The 18,470-nt window shown below is 65.2% G+C and overlaps 2 protein-coding genes across 2 annotated transcripts; one reads left to right on the forward strand and one right to left on the reverse strand.

Moving 5' to 3' along the window:
* Nucleotides 1–2,036: 2,036 nt before the first annotated feature.
* On the forward strand, nucleotides 2,037–8,490 carry FSTL3 (follistatin like 3; the record flags this gene model as incomplete). Its single annotated transcript, XM_080634233.1, has 5 exons — nucleotides 2,037–2,100; nucleotides 4,019–4,204; nucleotides 6,670–6,885; nucleotides 8,108–8,335; nucleotides 8,438–8,490. 5 exons carry the CDS (start codon nucleotides 2,037–2,039, stop codon nucleotides 8,488–8,490), a joined length of 747 nt encoding a protein of 248 aa, XP_080490359.1.
* A 3,505-nt stretch (nucleotides 8,491–11,995) lies between these two features.
* Nucleotides 11,996–13,835, reverse strand: PRSS57 (serine protease 57; the record flags this gene model as incomplete). Its single annotated transcript, XM_080633866.1, has 5 exons — nucleotides 13,682–13,835; nucleotides 13,409–13,562; nucleotides 12,799–12,943; nucleotides 12,262–12,522; nucleotides 11,996–12,175 (listed from the first exon to the last, which is right to left on the reverse strand). Exons 1-5 carry the CDS (start codon nucleotides 13,743–13,745, stop codon nucleotides 11,996–11,998), a joined length of 804 nt encoding a protein of 267 aa, XP_080489992.1. The 5' UTR covers nucleotides 13,746–13,835.
* Nucleotides 13,836–18,470: the final 4,635 nt, after the last annotated feature.

Below are 18,470 nucleotides of genomic sequence, written 5' to 3' on the forward strand. Positions count from 1 at the left end.
TGGCAGGGCCGGTTTCTCCATGATTCCCAGCCTGGCTCCTCGCCCCCCTCGCTCCGCGGGCGCTGCTGGGGCTCAGCTCCCGCCGTGGGAGCAGAGGGGAGCAGGAAGGCGGCGGCAGCACCCCAGGGCTTGGGGGAATTGTGCTCCCAGCTCTGCCTGAGAGCCAGCCTTGGCCTCCGCTCGAGGCGTGACTGTGAGCAAGTCACTTTCCGGCCCCACGGCGCTTCCCAACGGCTGCGGGGCCGGCGCCTGGCCAGGGGTTGAGCGGAGCCCGCGGCGTGGCTCTGCCAGGAGCAGGGCTCCGAGTCCCCGGGCATCAGCGAGGCTTTGCCAGGCATTGCCGGGTTACGGCAGGAGCCCGACCCGCTCCCTCCCAGGCTCCTCCTGCCTCACGTCAGGCACAGCAGAGCCCGGCTGCTCCCTTCCAGATGCGGCTCCGGAGCGAGGTCCGACCCCTTCCCTGCCAGAGCAGCCGCTGGTTGTGCAACCCTGCTCGCAGCCAGGGAAAATCCCTGCCTGGCCTCCACAAGCTCCTCTTGCATCCCGGAGCATGTGAGCGAGTGCATCACCACCCATTGACATCCAGCACCGAGATCTGGCTCCGCAGCCCTCTGCCCTTACATGGACAGCCCTGAGCAAGCCAGGGGTCACGCCGACCAGCAGCAGGGATGGGGACACGGGAGGGAGCAGCACTGCTCAGCCCAGGGCCAGCAGCATGCCAGGAGCCTGCAGAGGCTCCCTCCTTCCCCCAGGACAGCAGGGCCTTGCCTGGGGCTCCCTGTCCCATGGAGGTACCAGGACCGACTGAAGCCCTGCGGTTTCCATCAATGCCACCTGGGGCAAACCCAGCCCTCCCCATTCCCATCTCCTCCCTGGGGTGCAAAGGGCTGCATGAGGAGAAGATGGGAGAGGATCCACCTCGGTGTAGGAGCAGCCTGATGTTGGCATCGCACCCAGCTCTCCCCTGGCCATGGGGACGCGGCTGCTCTGAGTCTCACTGGACCAAAGCTGCCCCCAGCCCCATCCCACACCAAACCGAGCCTCTCACACTGTGCTGCCACCGGCTGGAAGAGAGGAGGCTGCTGCCGGCCTGGAGGGGTGGTGCAAGGTCCCCGGAGCCCTCCGGCCGGGGCCCCTCTTTTGAAAGAGCTCGGAGCAGTCGTGCTGAAAACATGACCTCAGCTGAGGCCAGTGCAAAGGGTAAAACACTCCTGAGCTGCACGGGGATGGAGAAGGCCCCTGGGCTCCTGGACGGGGGCACTAGCAGGGATGGGGATGTGTGGGGAGCATGGTGACAGCGTGTGCCGTGAGGGATACTTCCCCCCCAGCTCTCCTCCTTCCCCTGCCCTCCTTGCAGAGCTCGAAGTCGCAGGGCCCAGCGCTGCCTCAGTTTCCCTCCTGGCTCACTGTGGGTGACGCCGGGCTGTGGGGTTTGGGGAGCAGAGATGAAAGGAGCCACATGACACAGACCTTCCCGTAACTCCGCTGTCAGACGGGGCTGCTGAGGAGGAGGAGGAGGAGGAGGAGGGTGGAGGAGGCAGACGGAAGGGATCAGACGGGGACGGGTGGGTGTGGGAGGGACAGGGGGGCAGCACCCAGGCTCCGGCTGCGCCGACCAAGGGGGGGCACCCCCAAACCTTCCCCTCCCCATCTCCATCTCAGTGCGGTCCAGCCTTGGGGTGCCGGGGGACACAGGGGCACATCCTCACCCCGACCCCCCCCCGACCGACACCCGTCCCACGGGGCACCCGCAGACAGTGACGAGCAGACCCCGGTGACAACACCACCACCACCACCACCACCACCACCACCACCACCACCACCACCACCACCCCCCCCCCCCGGTCTCTCAACGCGCCCCCCTCCCGCATTTACCCCCGCCCCCGGCCGCGGCCCCCCCGCCGCCGCCGCCGCCCCGCCCGGTGATTCATGCCGCCCCGCCGCTTTATAACGCCGCCGGCCCCGCCGCCGCCTCACAGGCAACAGGTCGCCGGAGCGTCCCGGCCCGGTCCCGGTCCCGCCGCCCCCGCCCGGCCATGCCGCTGCGGCTGGCGCTCTGCCTGCTCGTCCTCTGCAGCCCCCCCGCCGCCGCCGCGCACGGTAAGTGCCGCCCCGAGGGGGGGGGGGGCGTGGGGGGCACCGGAGCAGCCGCTCCCACCGGGGCGCCCGCCCCGAGCCGTCGGTGCCGCCGCTCCCCGCCGCGCTGGCAGGTGCTCGGGGCAGGGACGGCCCGGTCCGGTGTCCCGGCGCCGTTACTGGGCTGTGCACCCCCGGGTGCCGCCGCCCCGGGCTGGGCTCTCGGCCGTAGAAACCCGTTTTACCGGGAGGCGCTCGGGTGGGTGCTGGGCGCTGGCGGAGCAGCGGGAGCCGGTCCGCGGTAGTGCTACCCGAAGGCTCTGGTCCGCGCTGTCCCTCCACCCGCCTGGTCCCGGAGGGTGCCCGGGGGTCCCGCTGCCACGTCCCGTTCTGTGGTGCCGGACCAAGGCATCCCGCCCGGGGATGTGCCCCGCGATGGGGTGATGATGGGCACAACCCCGTGGCCGGCGCCGGGAGCCCCCGCTGAGCCGCCGGGCGGGGGTCCCTCGCCGCAGGCCCACCGGGAGCAGCGGCTGGTGCGTGATCTGGGTGTGGAGTTTGCAGCTCGAACCCCTCCCGGTTCAGCTGACGGCGCTCCCAGCTCTCGGGGCTGTGCGGGAGCTGCTCCATCCCCGTGCCCAGGCTGTCCCGGACCCTGCTGCGGGGATCCCACAGCTCATCCCGGCGGAGCCGTGGTCACTGCAGCCGGTGTCGGCTCTCCCGCAGCAGTGCTCGGGTTTCCGCCTTCACATCCCATGGCCACCTTGCTCCATTGCAAGGGAGGGTGGCTCCATCCCCCTGCCCAGGGAATGTTCCCTGGTGGTGTCCCTGCTCCCCAGCGTGGCTCAGGACATGGTGGGTGCACCTCAGAGACCAGGGGTGCGTGGAGCCGTCCCAATGCTGGTGGAATCGCTCTGTGTGTGGTTGTGCGTGTGTGTAAGGGGCAAGCAGGGTCCAGAGCCAGGATGTGGCTCCCAGGGAGCTTGGACCCTGGTGGAGCTGGATCCATGGATGTTGTAGGGGGAAAACTGGCTTGAAAGAGTGATGGGACAAACCCACTGATGGCAGGGGTGTCTTGGCCTGGCAGATGCTTCCAGAGGTGTCCAGGCCACTGGTTCTGCAGCCTGAAGGTTTGCTCCATCCGTGGCTGCCCCGTGGTGCTGGGGCCCCCATGTGCTTTTGGCTGAACCAAAATGAGGTGCATGGGAGGGAGCAGGGGGTCAGCAGTCCCAAGGTAGGGAGGGCTACCCCAATCCCAAGGGCGCAGGCTCTGCTTTGCAGGGAGTGACTGCAGCCGGGCACAGGCAGGATCCATCCCTTCCCCCCTCCCTCCCATCTTCAGCCGTTGAACAAACCTCAAACTGCAGCTAATGAGAGCAGGAACCCAAATAAGCATCAGAAGAGGCTGGTTTGCAGAGGCGGAAATCGCAGAGGAATCACTCACAACAAAAACCTCTGACTGCTGGGTCCGGGGGGTGAAGGAACAAACAGGCTTTTGACTCACAGGGATCCGATGCTGGCCCCAGCCCAAGGGCTGTGTCAAGTGCCCTGTTCTCTGGTCGGTGCCTAGGATGCTGCTTGCAGAGGCTGTGGGTGTTGATGCTCCATCCCGCTGTGGGGCCGCTGGTGCATGGGGGGGATCCAGACCTCACAGTGCGGGCACCCTCTGGCCTTGCGCTGGGGCTGGAGCATCCCCACTGCAGGGAGGACGAGCTGCAAGCCCAGACCCTGGCCCTGGGCATCACTCGGAGCGTTGAGATAACTGGGGTGTCCCTGCAGGCCTGGTGCTGTGTTTGGGGCCTGTTGGCTGCTAGGAGCACAGATGTTGGGGTGTCAGCGCTGCCATGCTGTGCCAGGGTCCATGGGGACGTCCTTGTGCACCAGGAGAGATGGGAGCCAGCCTGGCACAGCGGGGACCCCTCACCCTCTGCCCTGTCTGCAGGTGGGATCTGCTGGCTGCAGCAGGGGAAGGAGGCCAAGTGCACCATGATCCTGAAGACGGGAGTGACGTGGGAGGAATGCTGTGCCAATGGCAACGTGGACGTCGCCTGGTCTAACTACACCTACCCAGGCAACAAGATCAGCCTGCTGGGCTTCCTGGGGCTGGTGACCTGCCACCCCTGCAAAGGTGAGTGGAGCCGAGCTCTGCTTTGGGGAGGATGCTCAGAGGATGCTCTGGGTGAAGCAGCAGCGACGGGGCTGGGCTGCCCTGCTACCCTCCTCCAGGGACCACTGACCCCATGCCCCTGCTGCGGGATGGATGCTGCATGGGGCCAGGGCTCCCGGGACAGCCTCTGTCCCCCAGCACCTCTCATTCTGTGCATAGTTTTGTTGTTCTCTATGGAGTGGGATGTGTGACCTGGCTCTTGGCTGTAGGGCGATGAGTCAAGGAGCTGAGCTGGGGCTCCATGGTCCCAGGTTAACTCATTGTGGCGGGGGCCTCCCAGCCCCGTCCCTGCCAGGGCTGCTCAGAGGGAACCTTCGTAAGGTTTATTTGTAAGGGGAAAAAAAAGCTCCATTTCTTCCCCTCCGCTCCCCCTTCCCGCTCCCAGCACGTGTGTGTGGAATGGCTTTATGTAACGGGCAGTTCCAGCAGTGGAAACTCTCCAGCTGTGAGTTCCAGCCCCGCCAGATGTTTTGGCGTGCGCCAGAGGCACGGATCCCCCAGTCGCAATTGCGTGGCCATGTGAGAACACGCTCGAGGACCTGCTGACCGCAGGAGGCAGGAGCAGGTCTTTGGGAGGTCAGGTTGGGATTTGTTTAAAGGAGGGGGGAAGGAAAAGGGTTCTGAAGGGAACGGCTTCTTCCAGCTGCTTTGCACCCCCGGCTGCTCCTCAGCCTGCTCCTGACTCGAGGCCGTGCCCTGTGCATGCATAGGCTGAGTGGGATCAGGTTGGTGGGTGCTGGGAGCACTGGGACCCTCTCCAAGGGCTGGTCATGGAGCATGGTTCCCACTGTGCCGGGGCAGAGGGACACGGTTGGGGGGGGGAAGTTTGCAGCTCCTGGGGATCACCGGGGCCTGGGAGCAGGAGCTTTGGAAGCCCCGGCGAGCCCGGCTGGCGCGTGCACCGCATCTCCCCACCCTGCCGAGCGCCCCATCCAATGGAGCTGGTGCTGCTCCCCACCGGAGGCCTTGGAAAAGGGCGGCTGAGCCGAGCCATGCTCCCACTCCCCGAGCTCGTGGGGCCGGGAGAGGTTACTCCAGGATACAGCGGGCTGCAGCCACCAGCCCCGCGCCAGCAGCAGAGCCCTGCGGGAAGGTGCTGGCCGGGTCCCGGGGGCTCTGCAATGGGTCTCTGGATGGGAGGCGGAATTCCTGGCTCCAGCTGCTGGGGACACGGAGTCCCCCGCTCCAGGACCCGGGGTCGGGGTCAGGGATGCTCCAGCTGCCTCCCTCCCATGCTGACGGTTGGATCCCGCTGTGCCGGCAGCAGCATTCCCGCACGGAGGGTGACCAAGGTCCCGCTTGCTCCAGCAGCATTGGGGCATGGGGCCGGGCCCCTCTGTCCTGGGGTCTTGTCCCTGCAGCCCTCAGCAGAGATGCTGCCAGGGCTCAGCCTGTCCCTCTCCCCTTCCCTTGGACCAGCCCCAGCTATGGAAATCAGGGAACAAGCTGGGAAACTGTCTCCCACCACGGAATTTCCCCCAGGGAGTGCAGGGCCAAGAAGACAGGGAATTTCCCCTTCCTCCTCCTCCTCCTCCTCTCCCCTGTCTCCCAAAGTGACCCATCTCCTGCAGGGAAATCCCCCTGTGTACCTCCCAACAGCTCCCACACACACCCTGTCTGCGGGAATCCTTCCTGCTGGGGGGTGAATCCCCATCTCGGGAAGTTCGTCGGTCCTGCCTGGCCTCTGTGTGGGTGCTGATGGGTCCCCGCACCCCCAACTCCCATCATTGCCTGTGTCCTGGGGAGCTCAGCAGCCAAAGGGTCCCTTCGTGCTGTGTGTGGGGCAAGGGGCTTCCAGAGCCCCCATCCCTGCCTTGGTCTTGGTGCTGCGCCCTTTGCCATTCCCTAGCACCCGGGATGGGCCCCTCTCCATCCCTGTCGGAGTGGGCACGGCCCCCGGACCCCTTGAACCCGGCCCCCGAGCTGGCTGGGAGGTGACCCTGGGGACAAAGCTGCCGCCTGTCTGGGGACCCCGCTCTTGTGTTCAAGTCACGGAGGCGCAGAGCGAAACAGGGCTGGGTATTGTCTGGTGGCAGCGGCGTTCCCCATCGCCCAGACAACTTGCGGAGCCCAGATCCTTCTGGAGGAGCCGGGGCCTTGCGCACAGGGAGGTTTTTCCATTGCACAAGAAAACGAAATGTCTCCTTCCAAAACACTCGGCCCAGGGAAGCAGGAGCTGGTGCGGAGCGGAGCGCCAGGCTCCGGCTGGATGCGCTCCCGCCAGCGACCTGCTCCTTGGAGCTGAGCAGATCCAGATGCTGCGCGTTGTGACCGGGGATTTAGGCGCCCCCCCCCCCCCCCCCCTTCTCCGAGGGCTGATGCGGGGCCCCATCCCTGTGGATGTGCCCCTGCAGGAGGCTGGGCAGGACGGATCCTTCCCGGATGCTGGCGCCGCGTCCTCACACGCTGCTCCCCTCTGTCCCCAGAGAGCTGCGAGGGGGTGGTGTGCGGCCCCGACAAGGTCTGCAAGATGAAGCACGGGCGGCCCCAGTGCGCCTGTGCCCCCGACTGCTCCAGCCTGCCCCGCAAGCTGCAGGTCTGCGGCTCCGACGGCTACACCTACCGCGACGAGTGTGACCTCCTGACAGCCAAGTGCAGGGACCACCCCGACCTCGAAGTCATGTACCAGGGCAAATGCAAAAGTAGGTCTGGTCGGGCCCCTCGTCCCTGCTTTCTCCCATCCTCTCCCTGCTCCCTCTGCTCCCCGTTCTCCCAGCTCCAAGCTGTGCCTGCATGGGAGGAGATGAACGGCAGCGCGGGTCCCTGGGTGCACCATGAGCTGCTCTGGTGCAGAGGAAGAGCCCTCCCCGCTGTGTTGTGGTGATGTGACCAGGCACATCCTTCCCTCTCCCACTGGGAAGCCGGATCTCCCCATTCTCTCCACTGTGTCCTGTGCTGAGCACTGGCTGCTCCCATTGCCCCAGCCCAGGGTCTGTACTCAGTGCCTGGCCATGCTCAGAGAGGGAAGCTCTGTCCTGGTGGGACATGTGCATCTATTGGGTCCCATCCCTCAGCATCGCCCTTGCTGCGCTCCGAGCTCGCCCTGCCACCCGGTTGGGACGTGTGATGCTGCCACAGCCCATCCATGCGATGGAGGCTTAACCTCGCCGCAGGCTGAGGAATAACAGTCCATAAAATGTCACTTGCAAACATCAAGCCCCCTTTTTGTTCCTTTGTTAAAGCGAGCAGCAATCCTCCCTCCCTGCCAAGAGCTGTCAGAATTATTATGGTTATTTTTGCCAGCCCTCCTCTCTGAAATGCTTTTGCCTGTCAAGCTCTGGCCTGCGCTGGGAAATGTGGGGCAAGAAATGTGAGTTGGGAGCTGCAGATGCCAAATCTCCTTCCAATCCGGCAGGGAAAGGCAGGAAGGGGGAGAGAGGGTGTTGGGAAGTGTTCGGAGCCACGGGGATGTGCTGAGCACACGCTGGGGTTTGCTGCGGGACGGGGGCTGCACAAGCCCTGAGCTCCATGCAGGGTCCAACGTGACCCTTCCCTGCTCATGGTGCTGCCAGCCCAGTTGGAGCGGCTGCTGCTCCCGCTGCCAAGGCACCTGTGTGGGGCCACTCGCCCCAGCCAGGTCCCAATGGGCTCAGCCCCATGTGCTTGGCTCTGCAGCCAGATCTCAGCTCTGGATGGAGCCGCGCTCAAGGGCTGCGGGGCCAAGCAGTCCCTCGCACCCCATCATCAGCTCCTGTCCTCCAGAGCAGTTGCGATGGGGATGCCTGGGACCCTCCAGCCCTGGCTCCATCCCCTGCTGAAGGCAGGAAGGGGCTCGAGCTGCCTGGGTTTCCCTGGGATGATGCCCGTGGTTGGAGGACTTTGTCCATCTCCGGCCCCCCCAGCTCAGCGTGTGCTTCCCCGCAGAGTCCTGCTCCAGCGTGGTGTGCCCCGGCACCCACACCTGCGTGGTGGACCAGACGGGCAGCGCTCACTGCGTGATGTGCCGGACGGCGCCTTGCCCCGAGCCCACCAGCCTGGACCATGCCCTCTGCGGCAACAACAACATCACCTACCCCTCGGCCTGCCACCTCCGGCGGGCCACTTGCCACCGCGGCCGCTCCATCGGCGTGCGCCACTACGGGAGCTGCTCGGGTGAGTGGGGGTCTGGGTGGTGGTGGGGGGGGCAGTGGGCTCAGATCCCTCCCATCCCAGCATCTCCATCACCGCTTCTCCCCTTCTCCTGCTCTGTTCCAGCTGCGGCCAAATTCTCCGCAGAGACAGACAACGTGGAAGAGAACTACGTGTGAATCCTCCCTCGCCACGAGGCCGGACCCAGGAGACAGGGGCATTATGTGTATATTGTACAAACCATATACCTGATATTTATTAAGATAAAACCTTCCTTTATTTATACCTGTGTATGTTATGCACCCGCAGGGGAGCAGGGCAGGGGGCTCTCAGAGCGATTCTGAGCCACCCTGGGGATGCTCCAGCACCTGGTACCCATGGGGGTGTCGGTGCTGCTGTGCATTGGGCCCCCCCCTCGTGTCCTTGGCCACCAGCCCTGGGCCTATTTATTTTTGGATGGAATTCTCAGTACTGTGCTGACGTTCCTGGCCGGGACCTTGAGGTCCAGAGGGAATCTGCGCTTTCGCCTTCCCAGCTGCCGATGGCAGGAAGGGCAGCACGGTGCTGCAGAGGATCGGAGATGGGTCGATATGTATTTATACGTATATACATATATATATATGTATGTAAGTTTATTCTAAGGCTTTATCGTGTGTATGTTAAAACAGGTTTTAGTTGAAGCTTTCCTGGTCCCCTCCAGCCTATGGAGGTGATGCTGGTGCGATGGTGGCCGCACCATCATGGGCCATGGCAGCCCTGACCCAGGGTCACAACCATCCCCTTGAGCTCCCCACCGCTGCAGTGCCCTCACCCAGAGCCCATCGCCCGGGTCCAGTTTGCCCAGAGCCCTCCCTCCTTCCATCCCAGGACAGTGCTTGGCTCCCAGCCCCACTGCAGAGACGCTGTGGGGTGGCCATGGGGAGCGTGGCTTGGCAAAGGGGGACAGGAGGGGGACGATGGCCCTGCCTGGCACCCCCCCGGCACCCTCTGCTCTGTTGACTGCTCTGTCAACACCCCCGTATTTATTTTTACTACTTCTCTCATGTTGTGTGTTGTCACCTGTGTAAATAACATCTCATCTCTGACACTGAAAAGCTATTGCCTTTATATAAATATCATATATATATTTTATATATATATATAAAAGTACCCTATTTTCTATTTTTGTATGGTTGCATTCCAATTCCTGCGGCAGACGCTCTGGGAACACCCCCATTTCCTACTCGGCAGCGTTAGGGGCATTTTACAGCTGTGTTACCATTTGGATCATCATTAAAACCCAGAATAAACGATGCCGTGGGTCCGGTTCTGTTCAGCAGGTTCTGGGGCCGCAGGAGGTGGCTGCATCCCTCCTCACTGCGAGCTCCTTTGCTGGGACGGGGATGGTCGAGAGCCCCTGCTCCCACTTGGCTTCAAGTGTTGGATGTTTCCAGCCCGGCTGAGGCCATTCCCTGCAGCAAGGGAAGAGCAAGCAGCCAGGCAGATAAATCTGTTCCCAATATCAGGCCGTGCCGTGAGGGTTTGGTATTTCACCAAACAATTCCTGCGCCTAATTGGGTCCTGATGTGCGGCGCTTCCCCACCGCGGGAGCCCGGGCAGCAGCCAGTGGCTTGGCACCGGCAGCTCAACGGGAGCCGCATCCCCTGTGCTGGGGACAGCACGATGCAGCCAGGCTGGGCTGGGGGCTCCATGGAGCAGTGAGGGGGAATGAGACCTTTGCTCCTGGCCAGCACCCTCAGCCCTTCCTGTGGTCCAGTGCTGAGCATCGCACAGGAGCCAGCTCAGGCTGCAGCCACGTTTGAACCCAGCACCTCCTGCACCCCGGCGCTGACGAGGCAGCAGCATCGCAGCCATGAGGCAGGGGCTCTCCTGCAGCCCCTCTCTACCCACCCAGCTCAGCGATGCCCGGTCTGCATTTGGGGATGGGTGTAAAGGCGCTGCCAAAACGCTGCCCAGGACTTCCCCTGGCGCCAGCACCCGCAGCACGTGGTGGTGTGTGTGGCCTGGGTTCCTCCGAGCCCGCCGCAGCTCCTTCCTCCCCGGGGCAGCTTCGTCATCCTCGGCCTTTGGCGCCCGGAGCGCCGGCGCATGGCCCCGCGCCGAGCCCGCAGGCACGGGCTGCGGCAGCGACGTCAGCTCCTGCCGATGAGCGGGAGATTTCGGCTCCCAAAACACGGCCGTGAGTCAGGCGCCTCCTTCCCGAAGGATTTTGGGTGGTCTGGGACAAGCCGGGACAGGCGCTGGCTCTCCAGGCTTCCCGGCAGCACACAGGAGCATCCCGGGGTGGCATCCCGGGGTGGGGGGGGTCTGCCCCACGCTGCTGGGAGCCCCACAGGGGTTTGGGGCTTCCTTGGAGGCTGGCAGCTTGGCAGGGGTCTGTCCTCTGCTGGGTGTCCCCAAGGCCATGGATGCTCGTGGTTGTGGCCCCCTGATCCCATGCAAAGCAGTACAGTGGGGAGCTGAGGTTGCGACAGGAGGGGATGGGGCAGCCAAAGCTTGCCGGTGCGGTGAGCACAGGGAGCTGGTGGTGAGGGTCCGTCTGGGGGCCCCTCAGCCCAGTCCTGGCCTTCATCCTCCCTGGCAGAGCCCCTCGGGCCTGTGGCACGGCCGGTGTCAGATGCTGCGGTTGCTGCAGCCTCCTGCAGGACCCCGTGGCCGCGGCGTGCCTGTGATTTGCAGCCACACCAAACCAGGAGCAGGGAATGTCCCTGGAGACGCTGGCGATGCCGCACTCTGAGACCCGGCAGCAGCTCAGCACACATCCCCCCCGGCCCCTGTGCCCGCAGCCACCCAAGTGCCCCCGGGGGAGCACCCGGCTGCGAGCCCCAGCGTGCCGGCACCCCTGGGGCTCTGCCAGCGCAGCGGGCAGCCAGAGCCCATCATCTGCCCCGGGGGGGCTGTGGTTCCCCTGTTTGGGGGGTCCCGCAGCGCGGTGGGGAGGGTGCGGCGTGAGACGGGACGGGACAAGACAAGACGGGATGGGGTGAGACAGGGTGGGACGGGACGGGATGGGATGGGATGGAATGGGGAGCCCCACCCCGGCAGCAGGGCAGCCTCAGCGCTGCTGGGGATGCTCTGTGGGGCAGCAGTGCATGGATGTGGGGTTTAGCTCCTCTGGAGCAGGGCCTGGTCATGAGTGGGTCCCTCCTTCCTCCTGCAGCCCCTGCTCCATTCACCCCAGTCGGGGACAAGGCCAGGGTCTGGAACCCAAAGGGGAGCAGTGGGACAGCCAGAGAGGGGGTTGTAGTGGGTAGGGGAAGGACAGGAGAAGGGAAAGCCTGGAAAAAACAGCCCCCATTGTGATGGGCAGCAGCTGCCTGGGCAGTGCTGGGCAGAAGCAGTAGCCCCAGGCCACCCTCCTGGCCTCCCCATCACATCCCTGGGGTGGACAGACCATGGTGGGGAGCAAAGGAGCTCCCCTTCTCCAGAGCTTGGTGGGTAGAGGGAAGGTGAATGAAGAGAGGTCTGGGACCAAGGTTTTATTGAGGAAGGCAAATTTGTAGCTTCAAGAGGCTGAGCGAGGTGTTGGGTCTGGAGCGACTCAGCTCCCATCCCCAACAGGCAGGCTCAGGCTGAGCATCAGCTCGCAAACCCCCTTGGGACAGGGGACCTGAGAGTCCTGGTGCTCTTCTCCGCTCCCAGGAGCTGCCAAACAGCTTTCCCCATGGCCCCCTCCCAGCCCCACTAGGGCTTCGGCCGCCCCTTCTGATGACGATGCCCTTGCACGGTGCGATGCACCCAGTCGATGTAGTTGGAGATCTTGGTGTAGATGTCGGGGTACCGGCGGTCCCCGCACCTCTGCCCGGAGAACGAGACGATGCCGTAAACCTTCTTCTTGAAGATCAGGGGTCCCCCGGAGTCCCCCTGCAAAACACAGGGGGTGGGAAGGGGATGGGGGGGTCTCCTGGCGGGGGTTGTTTGGGGGGGCTCGGTGCCGGCACCGCACTCACCGCGCAGACACCCTGCAGCGTGGCGTTGCGGCTCGCCCCGCACATCATGTTGGACGAGACCTTGCCCCGCCACAGCGTCCGGCACAGGCTCCTCTTGACGATGGTGGTGCCGGTCTCCATCAGCTCGGTGGGCCGGTCGCCGTAGTTGGACGTGTCCCCCCAGCCCAGCACGAAGCAGATGGTGCCAGGCTTCAGGTCGATGTGCGGAGAGGGCAGGCGGATCCGCTTCACGTACTGGTTCAGCGTGGCCGACCTGTTGAGCTGGGGGCACGGGTGGCCTTGCTGCTATGGCAGAGCCCCACACCGCATCGCGCCCCATCACATTCCCACCCCAGCTCCTTGCTCATGCTGAGCCCCACAGCGTTGCCAGCCCCTCTGCGCTGGTCCCAGTGTGCTCGGAGCAGAGGGAGGGATGGAGGGAGGTTGGTTTGTCCTCATCCGCCTCCATCGCACCCCATGGCGCAGCCCCGCTTCTCCGGAGAAGCACTGACATCTAGTGTCGGCTCGGTCCCGCATGGGGCACCCCCCGGGCCTCACCTTGAGCATGCGGATGTCGTTGTCCACCGAGCGCGGGTTGTAGTGCGGGTGGGCGATGGACTCGGCGATGCTGAAGACCTGCTGGGACCCCTCGGGCTCCTGCAGCCGGTGGGCGCCCAGCACCACGCGCACCGAGGGGTTGTGCCTGCAGCAGAGAGGCCCTGAGTGGGTGCTGTTGTGGCTGGGGGGGCAGCGTGGGGGGAGCAGGGAGGCTTGAGGGGTGCATGGGTGGATGGGAATCATGGAATAGAAACATGGAATGGTTTGGGGTGAAGGGAGCTCAAAGCTCATCCAGCTCCAACCCCTGCCACAGGCAGGGACCCCTTCCACTGGAGCAGCTTGCTCCAAGCCCCTGTGTCCAACCTGGCCTTGAACACTGCCAGGGATGGGGCAGCCACAGCTTCTCTGGGCACCCTGGGCCAGCGCCTCAGCACCCTCACAGGGAAGAGCTTCTGCCTCATCTCCAACCTGAACTTGCCCTGTTTCAGTTTAAACCCATCGCCCCTTGTCCTATCGCTCCAGGACTGTGTCTGGGATGGAGGTGGCTCTTTGTGCTGTGTCCCAGGGGGGGATGGGATGCGCGTACCCCCCCCGTGGGACCATGGCTCACCGGGGAATGAGGCAGTGGGCTGCTGTCATCACCCACTTGGGCCACACTAGGAAGCCCCCGCAGACGTGCTGCCCGTCCATCTGGATGGAGGCGATGAAGGGCCGGGAGTGGGGGGCCACCACCTTTCCCCCGATGATCTGGCTCCCCTGGGTGCCTGCGGGGGGTGCAGGTGGTCACTGGCTGTCCAGGTGTCCTGAGCCCCCCCGCAAGTGCTCCGGCCCGGGATCTCCATCTCCCACCCCGCAGCCTCCTCAGCCCCAGCTCCCCTGTTACCTGCTGGGGCCAGGAGCAGGATGGAGCCTCCCAGGCTGAGGATGAAGAGCCCAACTGTGACCATGCTGGCGCAGAGCAGGTCACTGCCACCTCCTGTGGGGCTGCTCAGGATAGGGGGTGTTTAAATACTTCCGGGTGCCAGCGGGTATCTCCCTCCTGCTTCCTCCTCTCTGGGTGTTGCTGCTTTGTGCAATGCTGCGGGTGGGGGGCACAGGCGCTGCAATGGTGCCTCAGGGGTAGGTGCAGCTTCACCCCGGCGCAGGGGCTGTGTGGGTTCAGGGTTGTGAGTGCACCGGGATGAGTGTATGGGGGGTTGAACCCCACTGCTGCAGCCGGGAGGTCTGGCCCCGGCAGTGGGCACATTTCCTAACGGGCTGCGGTCGGAGCCTGGTTCGGGGCTTCCTGTGTCAGTTTGCCAGCGTTTGCCCAACGCGGCTCTTGCGTTGGGAAACAGGAGCAGTGAGGGGGGACCCGGGCTCCTTCTTCTCCATCCTCTCCCCCGTTGCATCTTCAGGGCTGGGTGCTGAGGCCATGGAGGTGCAGCGGGAGCGATGAGAGTGGCCTCCGGCCGGGGCAGTGCCCGGGGGGAGACCGCCCTGTGGTGCTGGGGGGGGCAAACGGGGGTGTCCGGGGCAAGGACCAGGTCACCGCGCAGCCGGGACCCGCTGTGGGGCTTCCCCCCCACCCTAAAAGCAACCGCAGCCCCGGGGCCGCCGGCAGCGGCTGGCGGGAGCGCCGCGCCCCGAGGCCGGGTGAGGGGCGGTGGCAGTGGCGGGCCGCGCCCGGCAGACGGAGCTGTGCGGGCGGCGCGGGAGGCGGGAGCACCGGCGCGGCCCCGACATCCCTGCGCATCCCGCAGCCCCGCCGGGGATGCCGCCGCCCGCCGGGCCCTGAGCGCCGGGACGCCGGCGGACGCCGGCCCCGCTCCGCCGCGCCCCGCCCGGCCCCGACCCCGCCGGAGCCGCCGCCCAGCCCGCACGGAAAATGGAGTGAGTACCGACCGCGGGCCCCCGCCGGGCTCCGCAGCGGTGAGGTGGGAGGGGGGGGATCCCCCGAGTGCCAGGGCCCGGGACCCCGCACCGGATCTACGGGACCCCCGCACCGCGGGCTCACCGAGCTCACACCGGGGGCTCATATCCCCTTCAATGCAGGAGCCCGGGAGCACGAAACCGGGGGCTCGTCCCCCCTCTAATCCTGGGGACTCAAGACCCCAACACCGGTGCCTCGCATCCCCCCGATGCCGGGGCTCGGGACCCCCACACCCGGCCCTCGCGTCCCCCCGGTGCTGCTCAGGTCCCTGCCCGGGGGTGCCGCGGCTCCGGCTCGGGGTGCAGCGACGGAGGCCCCGGTGTGGAGCGGGCGCGGGGGCTGCGGGGGGCGCGTCTCCGCTGGCAGCGGTGCGGGAAGCGGCGGGGGGGGTGGGAGGGGCGTTTATTTTTGTGTTTTGAACCTGTTGTTGCCGCTGCGGGACCGAGGAGCCCCCCCCCTCCACGCCCGCACCCCCGGCCCTGCGCCGCGGCTGCTGCTGTGCGGGGTCCGGATGCACGGACGGGCGCTCTCCGTACCCCGGCCTCGTCCTTTGTGTGCTGCGGTGGGGCCCTGCCGGCTCGGTCGGTGCCTGCAGGCGGGCTCAGAGCCGCGCATGGGGCTTTGCGGGTGATGGAGGGAGCAGGTGGAGGCCGGTGCCTGGGATCCATCCTGCCCCGCACTGGTTTTGCCCCACAGGGACTGGTGCTGGTGTTGGGAGAGCGCGGGGCTGGGCGGCTGCTCACGGTGCTGGGTGCCAGCGCCAGCAGCCGTGTCTCACCGAGGCCTTTCCTTCCTTCCCATGCTTCAGTCCCCACCATGGCAAACAAGGGTCTCCCTGCACCCCTGGGGTGCATCCACCCTGCCTGGGATCAGCGACTCTCCATCGGCCTTGTCCTGATGCTCCTGGCAAGATGCTGGGTGCTCAACAGGTCCCACTCACCACCATCCACCCAGGGAGAGCCCCATGGGGTGCTGGTGAGGGGTGGGATGGAGGGTTCCTGGGGTTGGGGTGGGCTCTGGTCGTGGTGGCACCGGTGGGAGCCTGGGGTCATGTCAGAGGTGGTGGGGCTGGGGAAGCAGAGCAGTGCCCCGTGCTGCTGGAGGGACCAGGGGGGAGAGCTTGCCAAGGCAGGTCCATGGCTTTGGGCAGCTCCTCGGTGTGCTGGTGCCTTCAGAAAAGTGCCTCACTGGGGAGGAAAATGTGTGTGTGATTTGCCAAAAGGCAGGGAGGGAAGGGGCAGAACTGAGGAGCCCTGGGGAGCAGGATGAGGAGCTGCAGGAGCCGGGCAGCGAGGAGCCCTGCAGCTCCGGGTCTCACTGGGTCAGTTCTGCTCCCTCAAATCCTGGTCATGGGCAGGTTTAAGAGGGTCCTGGGCCAGTGGGGACGCAGCAAGGTGCTCCCCTGATGTTGGCCTGGCTCTGCAGCAGACCGTGGGTGCTGGGGAACGTGCTGCTGGCCTTGCTTTGGCTCCTGCTTCACCTTGGCACTGGCAGTGGCTGAAGGAGGGTCCTGGCTGCTGCGAGGCATTGGTGCCTAGGGAGGTTTGGCTGAAAGCGTCCAGCTCCTATGAAGACGCTGGTCCCATCGGAGCTGCTCATCTGTCCCTTGCTCCTGCTGCTGTTGATGCTCTTGAGCAGCTGGAGGTTGTGGATCTCCACATCTGGCTCTCTCCCCTCTGTGTCTCCTCTGAGTGGGGACCCTCCTGGTCCTGCCCTCCCAACCCTGCTCATCCCTGAGCCGAAGCCGAGTTGTACCTGGGAAAGGAGGGAGGTTTCTGCCTGAGGAATCATCTGGGAGCGCTTTGGGAAGGGACTTGGGGCTCTCCACCTGCTGCTGGGGGGAGGCAGAACCCCACTGATACTCCCTAGGCTGGACCAGTGCAGCCTCCCAGCCAGCTTCAGGGAGCCAGAGGAGGTCAGGTCCATCCCTGCAGGGTTTGGCCACTTGTGGTGGGACCGGGCCTCTCGGCTGGGCAGGAACCGGAGCCGGTTTCCTGGGAAGCTGCCGGTGTTGGTGTTCCTGCTTCCTGGCCAGAAGCAGCCACTTTCCCTGCTCAGGATCTCATGTGGTCTGCGTGGTGCTGTGGCGTGGGCCCGTCGCCAGCAGTGGAGGTGCTGGCAGCACGGAAGGGCTGGAGGGGGAAAGCCGGGAAGCTCCAGGGCAGGGTCGGGTGCAGGCAGAAGCGTGCGCAGGAGCCTGTCTGCTCCATCCCGGGGAGAGTGAGCCCCCGGGCCCCAGACAGAAGCCGCTCTGGGGGGTGCGGATGAGCCCGGCAGCAGCCCGGGAGCACAGAGAGGAGCCGGGGCGGATCCTGCCCCAGCCAGGTGTTTCCTGGTGGAGATGGCTGGATGCGGGATGAAGCCAGCCCCTTGGCTCAGCACCAAGGACCGAGCTCCCGTGCGTTCCCTGGGCTCATGGGGGTGCCCTTGCCTGGAGCCACGTTCCTGATGCGCCTTGGAGCGTCGTGTGTGCCCATGGACATGGCACTGGTGTGGGAAAGCCGCACTGCCTTGTGTGAATGGGGACCCAAGGGCTGAGTGACACAGCCCCGAGGTGCCAGGAGCTGTGTCCCAGCCGGTTGATGCTCCCAGGCATGGGGAGAGGCCGGCTCCATGCTCATTCATAAATTGTGGGGAGTTTCCTGGTGGAGCCTTGCTCCTCTAACTGGAAGGGAGCTGGAAACCTGAGTGTTTGAGGGCACTTGAACCAGTGTTTGAAAGATCTGTAATTTTCCAATCAAACTCCCTCCCCAAGCCTCCGTTCATCAAATATTCATGGGATCCATTTTCTCCTGGCACTCCCAGCCCACATCTCAGCCCGAAGAATCAATCAGGCAGCGCTGCTTGCTCTAATGCATCCTGCGTTTTCGGGAGCCTGGGGCTGCCATCTCCTCCTCCCGCCTCCCCCTGCTTCCCTGCTCTCCCCATCTCCTCCCAGGGCCGCAGCAGCGATGGATGGGGCTGCACAAGCAAAGGGATACGGGGAGGGAAGGGGCTGAGCACCATGGGGCAGGGATCAGAGGGGTCCGACCCTGTTCCCAGCCACCCCGTGCTCAGCTCCGTGGTGTCACAGCTTTCATTTGCCTTTGTGGTCGATGAGCTCCCAGCGAGGGCGTTCGATAGCGGCCCCGCTGCTAATGGCTCTGTGACGGAGGCTGCAGCCTCCCCACGGCAGCGTCACTCCGAGCCCAGCCAAGGGGCCTGGCTCTTGGCATGGGAATGGGGCTGTAAATCAGTGCCGGTGCCTCAACTGCTGCCGGTGCTGCCGTTCACACGGGGTCCAGGCCCTGCAGCCCCCTCATCCCCGGTGCCGGTGTGGGGGTCCAGGCTCTCTCCCTGCCTTCCCCTTGGCTTGGAGCTGAGCGGGTGGAAAGGGAACGGAGGTCAGGGGAGCAGAGGAGCAGCTCGGAGCGGCTCTTCGCCCATTTGGATGAGCTAATGGGAAAAAACAGAGGAAGGCAAATAAACATTATTGTTTCGTGTCAGGCGGGGAGGAGACAAAAGGTCACGGGCTTCCCTTGTGATGGTAGGAAACGGCAGCATCAGCAGGGCTGGAAAGGGCTGGAGAGCAGGGGGAGAGCACAGTGCGTGCACGGGGCACACGCGTGCTCCCACGTGTGCGCGGATCCATCCATGGGTCCAGGGAATGCTGCCGCTGCAGGTGGGAGTTCCCGGGACATCATCCTCCGGTGCCAGCCGCATCCCTGGTGCTTTCAGCCTCATCTCGCACACCACAGCCCGTGGCTTTCCCAGCCATGTG

This window comes from Psittacula echo (genome assembly GCF_963264785.1).
Source record: "Psittacula echo genome assembly, chromosome: 24".
In the NCBI taxonomy this organism is placed as follows: domain Eukaryota; kingdom Metazoa; phylum Chordata; class Aves; order Psittaciformes; family Psittacidae; genus Psittacula; species Psittacula echo.